At 43.2% G+C, this 12185-nt stretch overlaps 1 protein-coding gene across 1 annotated transcript in view; it reads left to right on the top strand.

Annotated features, from left to right (window-relative positions):
- LOC139275779 (T-cell receptor-associated transmembrane adapter 1-like) overlaps positions 1 to 12185 on the top strand; it is a 36245-nt gene that overhangs the window by 11901 nt on the left and 12159 nt on the right. Inside the window, exon 4 of the mRNA XM_070892982.1 lies at positions 4978 to 5020. Coding sequence (XP_070749083.1) covers positions 4978 to 5020 — 43 coding nt within the window. The remainder of the gene's footprint in view (positions 1 to 4977; positions 5021 to 12185) is intronic.

The following is a 12185-nucleotide window of genomic DNA, read 5'->3' as shown; positions in this document are numbered from 1 at the left end:
CTAATAGATTTCAAGGAGGAACGAGACAGGTTCTTATAGTAGGGGATTCCCTTCTGCAATGTACGCAACGACTCCACTGTTGCCTTCACTTCAGTGATGGGAATCATTGCTGACTCTTTACTGGGATCCACAAATTATTTTTTCTACTTTCCCAATCTCAGTTTTCTTTTACTGGGCTCTAGTATTTTCTTGGCTTTTTAAAAACTTTCTAATGTTTCTTTTTGTCTTATGGTTTTCTGATCACACTCCTTCATGCTACTCTCTACATTTTTGCTGTCCTGTCCCTTTCAAACTATCCTTTCTCTTCAGCATTTGAAGTTTTCGTTCCTTTCTTTTTTTTTGTTTACTTTCACCACATTCTTCACTGCAGCCCTTGATGATGTGTAGAACATAGTTTTATAATGAGCTACTGGTACTACTTGGCTGGATTACCTCAAAGGCCTCTCGCCTAGAGAATAAAATTCTAATATAATCATGTCTGCAGCCCTATAAACTATTGATCTGTACTGAAAGAAAGGAGTGTGTGTGTGTGTGTGGGTGTATCTTCCTATATTATTAGTGAAATAAGACAATTTAATTGCCTATCCTAGATTTTTTTAAAGTTAGTCCCATATTTGAAATATTTAAAACCATTTAAACCTTAAATTGTTTGTAAACTGCAATTGGCTAATTTATCCGAGCCGCCATTGTTTGGATTTATAGACGAGTTGGTGTACTGAGATGTGACCTTTTCCCACCCTCTTCCGATTTAGGGCCTCCCTGCCCAGAAGAGCGATCTGCTGTGACTGCCCCTCCAGAGCCTTTAGTTGGCTTTGTGGGATCCCCTGGATGGAGTCAGCATCATGTTTGATTAATTTAGAATCATGGAGTGGTTACAGTATAGAGAACATAAGAACATAAGAAATAGGAGCAGGAGTAGGCCATTTGGCCCCTCGAGCCTGCTCCGCCATTTAATAAGATCATGGCTGATCTGATCGTGAACTCAACTCCACTTCCCTGCCCACTCCCCATAAACCTTCACTTCCTTATCGCTCAAAAATCTGTCTATCTCCCCGCCTTAAATAAATTCAATGATCCAGCCTCCACAGCACTCTGGGGCAGAGAATTCCATAGATTTACAACCCTTTGAGAGAAGAAATTCTGCCTCATTTCAGTTTTAAATGGGCGGCTCCTTATTCTGAGACTATGCCTCCTAGTTTTAGTTTCCCCTATGAGTGGAAATATCCTCTCTACATACACCTTGTTGAGCTCCCTCATTATCTTATATGTTTCGATAAGATCGCCTCTCATTCTTCTGAACTCCAATGAGTATATGCCCAACCTACTCAACCTATCTTCATAAGTCAATGCCCTCATCTCCGGAATCAACCTAGTGAACCTTCTCTGAACTGTCTCCAATGCAAGTATATCCTTCCTTAAATACAGAGACCAAAACTGTACACAGTACTCTAGGTGTGGCCTCACCAATACTCTGTACAGTTATAGCAGGACTTCTCTGCTTTTATATTCTATCCCCCTTGCAATAAAGGCTAACATTCCATTTGCCTTCCTGATCACTTGCTGTATCTGCATACTCACTTTTTGTGTTTCATGCACAAGGACCCCCAGGTCTCTCTCTACTGCAGCACTTTGCAATTTTTCTCCATTTAAATTATAATTTGCTTTTCAATTTTTTCTGCCAAAGTGGATAACCTCACATTTTCCCACATTATACTCCATCTGCCAAATCTTTGCCCACTTACTTAGCCTGTCTATATCAGTTTGCAGATTTCTTGTGTCCTCCTCACAATTTGCTTTCCCGCCCATCTTTGAATCATCAGCAAACTTGGCTACTTTACACTTGGTCCCTTCATCCAAGTCATTAATATAGATTGTAAATAGTTGAGGCCCCAGAACCGATCCCTGTGGCACCCCACTAGTTACTGTTTGCCAACCGGAAAATTACCCATTTATCCTGACTCTGTTTTCTGTTAGTTAACCAATTCTCTATCCATGCTAATATATTACCCCCAACCCCATGAACTTTTATCTTGTGCAGTAACCTTTTATGTAGCACCTTACTGAATGCCTTATGGAAATCCAAATACACCGCATCCACTGGTTCCCCCTTATCCACCCTGCTTGTTACATCCTCAAAGAACTCCAGCAAATTTGTGAAACATGATTTCCCTTTCATAAAACCATGCTGACTCTGCTTGATTGAATTATGCTTTTCCAAATGTTCTGCTACTGCTTCCTTAATAACGGACTCCAGCATTTTTCTAACGCCAGATGTTAAGCTAACTGGTCTATAGTTTCCTGCTTTTTGTCCGCCTCCTTTTTTAAAAGGGGCATTACATTTGCGGTTTTCCAATCCGTTGGTACCTCCCCAGAATCCAGGGAATTTTTGGTAGATTACAACCAATGCATCCTCTATCTCTGAAGCCACTTCTTTTAAGACCCTTGGATGCAAGCCATCAGGTCCAGGGAACTTGTCCGCCTTTAGTCCCGTTATTTTACCAAGTACTACTTCTTTAGTGACAGTGATCGTATTAAGTTCCTCCCTCCCTATAGCCCTTTCATTATCCACTATTGGGATGTTTTTAATGTTTTCTACCGTGAAGACCTATACAAAATATTTGTTCAAAGTCTCTGCCATTTCTCTGTTCCCCATTATTAATTCCCCAGTCTCATCCTCTAAGGGACCAACATTTACTTTAGCCACTCTTTTCCTTTTTATGTACCTGTAGAAACTCTTACTGTCTGTTTTCATATTTCATTCTAGTTTACTTTCATAATCTATCTTCTCTCTCTTTATTATCTTTTTAGTCATTCTTTGCTGGCTTTTAAAAGTTTCCCAATCCTCTGGCCTCCCACTATTCTTGGCCACATTGTATGCCCTTGTTTTCAATTTGATACCATCCTGTATTTCCTTAGTTTGCCATGGATGGTTATCCTTTCTCTTACAGTCTTTCCTTCTCATTGGAATATACTTTTGTTGAGGGTTATGAAATATCTCCTTAAATGTCTGCCACAGCTCATCAACCGCCCCACACTTTAATCTATTTTCCCAGTCCACCTTAGCCAACTCTGCCTTCATATATTTGTAGTCTCCTTTATTTAAGCTTAGGACACTGGTTTGAGATGCAACTTTCTCACCCTCCAACTGAATTTGAAATTCAGTCATGCTAAGGTCACTCATTCCAAGAGGATCTCTTACTCGGAGGGAGGCCATTCAGGTCGTCAAGCCTCTGCTGGCTCTCTACAAGGTTTCCGCAGATTGGAAGGTAGCAAATGTAACCTTGTTATTCAAGAAAGAAAGGAGAAAGAAAACGGGGAACTACAGACCAGTTAGCCTGACATCAGTAGTAGGGAAAAGGCTAGAATCTATTATTAGGGACATGGTAACAGGGCACTTAGAAAATAATAATAGGATTGGGCAGAGTCAACATGGATTTGTAACTAGCAGAATATATGAGGGGGAACCAGTGAATGTGTTGTATTTGAATTTTCAAAAGGTATTTGATAAGGTGCCACACAAGAGTTGATTAAACAAACTTATAATATGTAATATATGCAAGTTTGTTGATGATAGAAAGCTAGGTGGGAATATAAGTTATGAGGAGGATGCAAAGAGACTTCACGGGAATGTGAATAGGCTAGGTGAGTGGGCAAATGGAATATAATGTGGAAAATTGCAACGTTAACCATTTTGGTAGGAAAAATAGAAAAGCAGAGTATTTTTTAAGCGGTGAGAGATTGGGAAAAGTCAGAGGGACCTGGGTGTCCTTTTACACAAATCACAAAGTTAACATGCAGCTACAGCAAGCAATTAAGAAAGCAAATAGTATGTTGACCTTTATTACAAAAGGATTATCAAGTCATCCTCGACTCCAAGGGACTGCCCAAGAGAAGAGAGAGATGAGGGTTTGAGTATAAGGGTAAAGATGTCTTCCTACAAGTCTATAGAAACATAGAAATTTACAATGCAGAAGGAGGCCATTTCGGCCCATCGTGTCCGCGCCGTACAGCTTTGGTCTCCATACCCAAGGAATAATATAGCGGGAGTGTGATAAAGGTTCACCAGATTGATTCCTGGAATGGGATTGTCCTATGAGAGATTGAGTAAACTAGGCCTATACGTTCTAGAGTTTAGAAGAATGAGACGTGATCGCATTGAAACATATAACTTTCTTACAGGGTAGATGCAGGGAGGATGTTCCCCCTGTCTCTGGAGTCTAGAACCAGGGGTCACAGTCTCAGAATAAGGGGTCGACCATTTAGGACTGAGATGAGCAGAAAGTTCTTCACTCAGAGGGTGGTGAATTTTTGGAATTCTCTACCCCAGAGGGCTGTGGATGCTCAATCATTGATAGATCTTTGAATATTAAGGGAATCTAGGGATATGGGGATAGTGCAGGAAAGTGGAGTTGATGTAGATCAGCCATGATCTTATTGAATGGCGGAGCAGGCTCGCAGGGCTGAATCGCCTACTCCTGCTCCTAGTTCTTATGTTCTTATTAACAGATCGAATTCAGGTTTATTAGAAATGCACAAAATACTCTGGATAGGTGAGTTAACTGGACCAATGGTCTTCTCCTGCCTGGAACAGTTGCTATGTTACAACATTGCGCACCAACCAGTCTAATTTACATGCCAATAAATATCAACATCATCATCATAGGCAGCCCCTCAAAATGAGGATGACTTGCTTCCACGCCAAAAAGGGATAAGTTCATAGGTGTTTCAATGAAAGACCTAATATTCCAGATGCTGAACTACATCTAGAAGGGTGGAAGATGCCTGTGCATGTATTTTTTTGACATATAGTGGCCGCTGCACACCAGCCAATAAATATATTGAGCATATCTTTCTATATTAAAGGCTGAATCCAAGACAATCAATTAAAATCAGTCAAGTAAAGGGGCAGTAACACAAAAATACTGGTAGAATGGTTTAATTCTTTCTTTAATGTAATTGTTTTGTTTTGTGCTTTAGTCCAGTGATTCAGGAAGTGGAGGACAATCCAATTTATGGCAATGTCACCCACGCTAATGCAGGTATGTTTCCTATTCCTAGTGTACAAAGTAATATGGTTCACTGATTACATTTGCGATAACTGACGCCTGGAAATTACAAGAGATGTTATACAAACACTCAGTGCATTCATATCAAAATCCTCTGCACAATTTTAACAGGTTAACACTTTAGTTAAAATGTGAACAAGATGTTAAACTAGGGGTGAGGGAAAATCCATGAAGGCATTAAGAAATTTAAAACTGTAAACTGAAGGAATATATATATACACATTACTGAATAAAGAAAATGACAATGGGGCCAAAATTGCCCTGCAGCCCATCCGGGGGCGGTAACCTTCCGGGCTGGGTCAGTTAATGCCTGGGGTGGAAGTCCCGCCCCTGGAGTGGAATTGCCCTTTGTGCCCCTCAAACAAGGCAGAGCAATGTTTCAGGCACGCCCAAGGCGTCAGCTGAACAGGTCAGCGCTACGCTGACCCACCACAACACCCGTCCCCTTCATTTAAAGGGGAGGGCTGCTGCGGACTCTGCATGGCCTTTTGATGGCCAGCAATGGGTCACCACGGACAATCTCGACTGGGCCAGTGGCCTGGCTGCAAAGAGGAGTGCCGGGTTGCACGACGGCGGCCCGGTTGAGACGAGGGCCGCCATTGTCGGGCAGACATAAAAATCGTGCGACAAAAAAAAGTGGCGGCCCGGGGCACACACAGCTTCCCTTTAAGTGCCACCCCAGGCAAATGTCGACGGCCAGCGAAGCGGCCGTTGACATCGACGCACGCCAGCCTCGCATCCAGTGGGGTGCAAAGTGGTCGGCGTGGGGTCAGCGTGTACGACGATGACATTATCGCCGGGTGCACGCCGTGCCTGGGCACAAATTGCAGCACAAACTCCAAATTGGCCCCAAAATCTCTGGGGCAATTGCGCCCTGTTAGCGCCTACCGGCGGCGCTAATGGGGCACAAAAATGTGGCAATTTCGGCCCCTGTGTTTAATTGCAATATTAAAGTTTTATTGTTTTTGTGGTTTCTTGGACTGCTGTTGAGGATACTTGAGTTTGAGGTAATGACCAGATATGTGCTAACTGTAGCCTCTACAACAGTCCTCTGGAAGGGAAGCAGTAATTTGTCAGGAATTATATGGGATACCATACATTTCAATGGAACTGAACATTTTTACCATGTGAAATGACACATTTTATGTCAGCAGTCAGCATGGATTTGTTGAGGGAAGGCCGTGTCTGACTAACTTGATTGGATTTTTTGAGAAGGTAACCAGGAGGGTCGATGAGGGGAGTGTGTATGATGTAGTGTATATGGATTTACCTCTGGTGTCCCCCAAGGATCTATACTTGGCTCTCTCTTATTTCTCATCTATATGCTGCCCCTCGGCAATATCATCCGAAAACAGTCAGTTTCCACATATACGCTGACGACACCCAGCTTTACCTCTCTACCACTTCTCTCGACCCCTACATGGTCTCTAAATTGTCAGACTGCTTGTGCGACATCCAGTACTAGATGAGGAGAAATTTTCTCCAATTAAATATTGCGAAGACTGAAGCCATTATCTTCGGTCCCCGCCACAAACTGCGTTAGCCAACCACTGACTCCATCCCCTTCCCTAGCATTTATCTGAGGCTAAACCAGACTATTCGCTACCTAAGTGTCATATTTGACCCTGAATGAGCTTTCAGCCATATATCCACGGCATAACAAAAACGCCTATTTCCACCTCTAACATTGCCCGCCTCTGCACATGCCTCAACTCTTCTGCTGCTGAAACCCTCATTCATGTCCAGGTTACCCTTAGACTTGACTATTCCAACACACTTCTGGCTGGACTCCCACATTCTACACTACATAAACTTGAAGTCATCCAAAACTCGGCAGCCCGTGTCCTAACTCGCACCAAGTCACGATCACCCACCTACATTAGCTCCCGGTTAAACAATACCTCAATTTCAAAATTCTCATCCTTGTTTACAAATCCCTCCATGGCCTTGCCCCTCCCTATCTCTGTAATCAATTTCAGTCTCACAACCCCACGAGATGTCCGTGCTCCTCAAATTCTGCCCTCTTGGGCATCCTTCATTATAACTGCTCAACAATCTGTTGCCTTGCCTTCAGCTGCTTGAGCCCCAAGCTCTAGAACTCCCTCCCTAAACCTTTCCGACTCTCTTTCCTCCTTTAAGACATTCCTTAAAACCTACCTCTTTCATCAAGCTTTTGGTCATCTGCCGTAATTTCTTCTTATGTGATTCGGTGTCTAATTTATCTGTTTTGTCTTATAACACTGCTGTGAAGTGCCTTGGGACATCTTACTACATTAAAGGCGCTACATAAATAAAATTTGTTGTTGTTGATTTTAGCAAAGCTTTTGAAAAGGATATGGGGGAACCAATGGATGTGGTGTATTTGGATTTCCAGAAGACATTCGATAAGGTGCCAGATAAATTGTTACTGCAAAAGATAAAAGTTGATGGGTTGGGGGTAATATACTAGCATGAATAGAGGATTAGCTAACTAACAGAACACAGAGAGTCAGGATAAATGGGTCATTATCCGGTTGGCAAACCAGTGACTAGTGGAGTGCCGCAGGGATCGGTGCTGGGTCCTCAACTATTTACAATCTATATTAATGACTTGGATGAAGGGACCGAATGTACTGTAGCCAAGTTTGCTGATGATATAAAGGTGGGTGGGAAAGCAAATTGTGAGGAGGACACAAAAAATCTGCAAATGGATATAGACAGGCTAAGTGAGAGGGCAAACATTTTGCAGATGGAGTAAAACGTGGGAAAATATGAGGTTATCCACTTTGGCAGAAATAAGAGAAAAGCAAATTACAATTTAAATGGAGAAAAATTGCAAAGTGCTGCAGTAAAGAGGGATCTGGGGTCCTTGTGCATGAAACACAAAAAGTTAGTATGTAGGTACAGCAAGTAATCAGGCAGGCAAATGGAATGCTGGCCTTTATTGCAAGGGGGATAGAATATAAAAGCAGAGAAGTGCTGCCACAACTGTACAGGGTATTGGTGAGGCCACACCTAGAGTACTGCGTATTTTCGGTCTCCGTATTTAAGGAAGGATATACTTGCATTGGAAGCTGTTCAGAGAAGGTTCACTAGATTGATTCTGGAGATGAGGGGGTTGACTTATGAAGATAGATTGACTAGGTTCGGACTATACTCATTGCAGTTCAGTACAAACCGGACAGTCTGCACCTGGGCAGGACTGGAACCAATGTCCTATGGGGAGTGTTTGCTAGTGCTGTTGGGGAGGGGTTAAACTAATATAGCAGGGGCATGGGAACCTATACAGGGAGACAGAGGGAAGTAGAATGGGGGCAGAAGCAAAAGATAGAAAAAAGAAAAGTAAAAGTGGAGGGCAGAGAAACCCAAGGCAAAAAGCAAAAAGGACCGCATTACAGCAAAATCCTAAAGGGGCAAAGGGCGTTAAAAAGACAAGCCTGAAGGCTCTGTGCCTCAATGCGAGGAGTATTCGGAATAAGGTGGACGAATTAACTGTGCAGATAGCAGTTAATGGATATGATGTAATTGGCATCACGGAGACATGGCTCCAGGGTGACCAAGGCTGGGAACTCAACATCCAGGGGTATTCAACATTTAGGAAGGATAGACAGAAAGGAAAAGGAGGTGGGGTGGGGTTGCTGGTTAAAGAGGAAATTAATGCAATAGTAAGGAAGGACATTAGCTTGGATGACGTGGAATCTGTATGGGTGGAGCTGCGGAATACCAATGGGCCGAAAACACTAGTGGGAGTTGTGTACAGACCACCAAACAGTAGTTATGAGGATGGGGACAGCATCAAACAAGAAATTAGGGATGCGTGCAATAAAGGTACAGCAGTTATCATGGGCAACTTCAATCTACATATTGACTGGGCTAACCAAACTGGTAGCAATGCGGTGGAGGAGGATTTCCTGGAGTGTATTAGGAATGTCAAGGAACCAACTAGAGGGCTGGCCATCTTAGACTGGGTGATGTGTAATGAGAAAGGACTAATTAACAATCTTGTTGTGCGAGGACCCTTGGGGAAGAGTGACCATAATATGGTAGAATTCTTTATTAAGATGGAGAGTGACACAGTTAATCCAGAGACTAGGGTCCTGAACTTGGGGAAAGGTAACTTCGATGGTATGAGATGTGAATTAGCTAGAATAGACTGGCGAGTGATACTTAAAGGGTTGACGGTGGATAGGCAATGGGAAACATTTAAAGATCACATGGATGAACTTCAACAATTGTACATAGAAACATAGACATAGAAAATAGGTGCAGGAGCAGGCCATTCAGCCCTTCTAGCCTGCACCGCCATTCAATGAGTTCATGGCTGAACATGAAACTTCAGTACCCCCTTCCTGCTTTCACGCCATACTCCTTGATCCCCCGAGTAGTAAGGACTTCATCTAACTCCCTTTTGAATATATGTAGTGAATTGGCCTCAACTACTTTCTGTGGTAGAGAATTCCACAGGTTCACCACTCTCTGGGTGAAGAAGTTTCTCCTTATCTCGGTCCTAAATGGCTTACCCCTTATCCTTAGACTGTGACCCCTGGTTCTGGACTTCCCCAACATTGGGAACATTCTTCCTGCATCCAACCTGTCCAAACCCGTCAGAATTTTAAACGTTTCTATGAGGTCCCCTCTCACTCTTCTGAACTCCAGTGAATACAAGCCCAGTTGATCCAGTCTTTCTTGATAGGTCACTCCCACCATCCCGGGAATCAGTCTGGTGAATCTTCGCTGCATTCCCTCAATAGCAAGAATGTCCTTCCTCAAGTTAGGAGACCAAAACTGTACACAATACTCCAGGTGTGGCCTCACCAAGGCCCTGTACAACTGCAGCAATACCTCCCTGCCCCTGTACTCAAATCCCCTCGCTATGAAGGCCAACATGCCATTTGCTTTCTTAACCGCCTGCTGTACCTGCATGCCAACCTTCAAAGACTGATGTACCATGACACCCAGGTCTCGTTGCACCTTCCCTTTTCCTAATCTGTCACCATTCAGATAATAGTCTGTCTCTCTATTTTTACCACCAAAGTGGATAACCTCACATTTATCCACATTATACTTCATCTGCCACGCATTTGCCCACTCACCTAACCTATCCAAGTCACTCTGCAGCCTCATAGCATCCTCCTCGCAGCTCACACTGCCACCCAACTTAGTGTCATCCGCAAATTTGGAGATACTACATTTAATCCCCTCGTCTAAGTCATTAATGTACAATGTGAACAGCTGGGGCCCCAGCACAGAACCCTGCGGTACCCCACTAGTCACTGCCTGCCATTCCGAAAAGTACCCATTTACTCCTACTCTTTGCTTCCTGTCTGACAACCAGTTCTCAATCCACGTCAGCACACTACCCCCAATCCCATGTGTTTTAACTTTGCACATTAATCTCCTGTGTGGGACCTTGTCGAAAGCCTTCTGAAAGTCCAAATATACCACATCAACTGGTACTCCTTTGTCCACTTTATTGGAAACATCCTCAAAAAATTCCAGAAGATTTGTCAAGCATGATCTCCCTTTCACAAATCCATGCTGACTTGGACCTATCATGTCACCATTTTCCAAATGCGCTGCTATGACATCCTTAATAATTGATTCCATCATTTTACCCACTACTGAGGTCAGGCTGACCGGTCTATAATTCCCTGCTTTCTCTCTCCCTCCTTTTTAAAAAAGTGGTGTTACATTGGCTACCCTCCACTCGATAGGAACTAATCCAGAGTCAATGGAATGTTGGAAAATGACTGTCAATGCATCCGCTATTTCCAAGGCCACCTCCTTAAGTACTCTGGGATGCAGTCCATCAGGCCCTATTTATCGGCCTTCAATCCCATCAATTTCCCCAACACAATTTCCTGACTAATAGGATTTCCCTCAGTTCCTCCTCCTTACTAGACCCTCTGACCCCTTTTATATCCGGAAGGTTATTTGTGTCCTCCTTAGTGAATACTGAACCAAAGTACTTGTTCAATTGGTCTGCCATTTCTTTGTTCCCCGTTATGACTTCCCCTGATTCTGACTGCAGGGGACCTACGTTTGTCTTTACTAACCTTTTTCTCTTTACATACCTATAGAAACTTTTGCAATCCGCCTTAATGTTCCCTGCAAGCTTCTTCTCGTACTCCATTTTCCCTGCCCTAATCAAACCCTTTGTCCTCCTCTGCTGAGTTCTAAATTTCTCCCAGTCCCCAGGTTCGCTGCTATTTCTGGCCAATTTGTATGCCATTTCCTTGGCTTTAATACTATCCCTGATTTCCCTAGATAGCCACGGTTGAGCCACCTTCCCTTTTTTATTTTTACGCCAGACAGGAATGTACAATTGTTGTAATTCATCCATGCGGTCTCTAAATGTCTGCCATTGCCCATCCACAGTCAACCACTTAAGTATCATTAGCCAATCTATCTTAGCCAATTCATGCCTCATACCTTCAAAGTTACCCTTCTTTAAGTTCTGGACCATGGTCTCTGAATTAACTGTTTCATTCTCCATCCTAATGCAGAATTCCACCATATTATGGTCACTCTTCCCCAAGGGGCCTCGCACAATGAGATTGCTAATTAATCCTCTCTCATTACACAACACCCAGTCTAAGATGGCCTCCCCCCTAGTTGGTTCCTCGACATATTGGTCTAGAAAACCATCCCTTATGCACTCCAGGAAATCCTCCTCCACCGTATTGCTTCCAGTTTGGCTAGCCCAATCTATGTGCATATTAAAGTCACCCATTATAACTGCTGCACCTTTATTGCATGCACTCCTAATTTCCTGTTTGATGCCCTCCCCAACATCACTACTACTGTTTGGAGGTCTGTACACAACTCCCACTAACGATTTTTGCCCTTTAGTGTTCTGCAGCTCTACCCATATAGATTCCACATCATCCAAGCTAATGTCTTTCCTAACTATTGCATTAATCTCCTCTTTAACCAGCAATGCTACCCCACCTCCTTTTCCTTTTATTCTATCCTTCCTGAATGTTGAATACCCCTGGATGTTGATTCCCAGCCCTGATCATCCTGGAGCCACGTCTCCGTAATCCCAATCACATCATATCTGTTAACATCTATTTGCACAGTTAATTCATCCACCTTATTGCGGATACTCCTTGCATTAAGGCTTGCTTTTTTAACACC

Source organism: Pristiophorus japonicus, chromosome 11 (genome assembly GCF_044704955.1).
Source record: "Pristiophorus japonicus isolate sPriJap1 chromosome 11, sPriJap1.hap1, whole genome shotgun sequence".
NCBI classification, from domain to species: Eukaryota; Metazoa; Chordata; class Chondrichthyes; family Pristiophoridae; genus Pristiophorus; species Pristiophorus japonicus.
The sequence above is the reverse complement of the archived record's forward strand: the minus strand, read 5'-3'. Positions and strand labels throughout refer to the sequence as shown.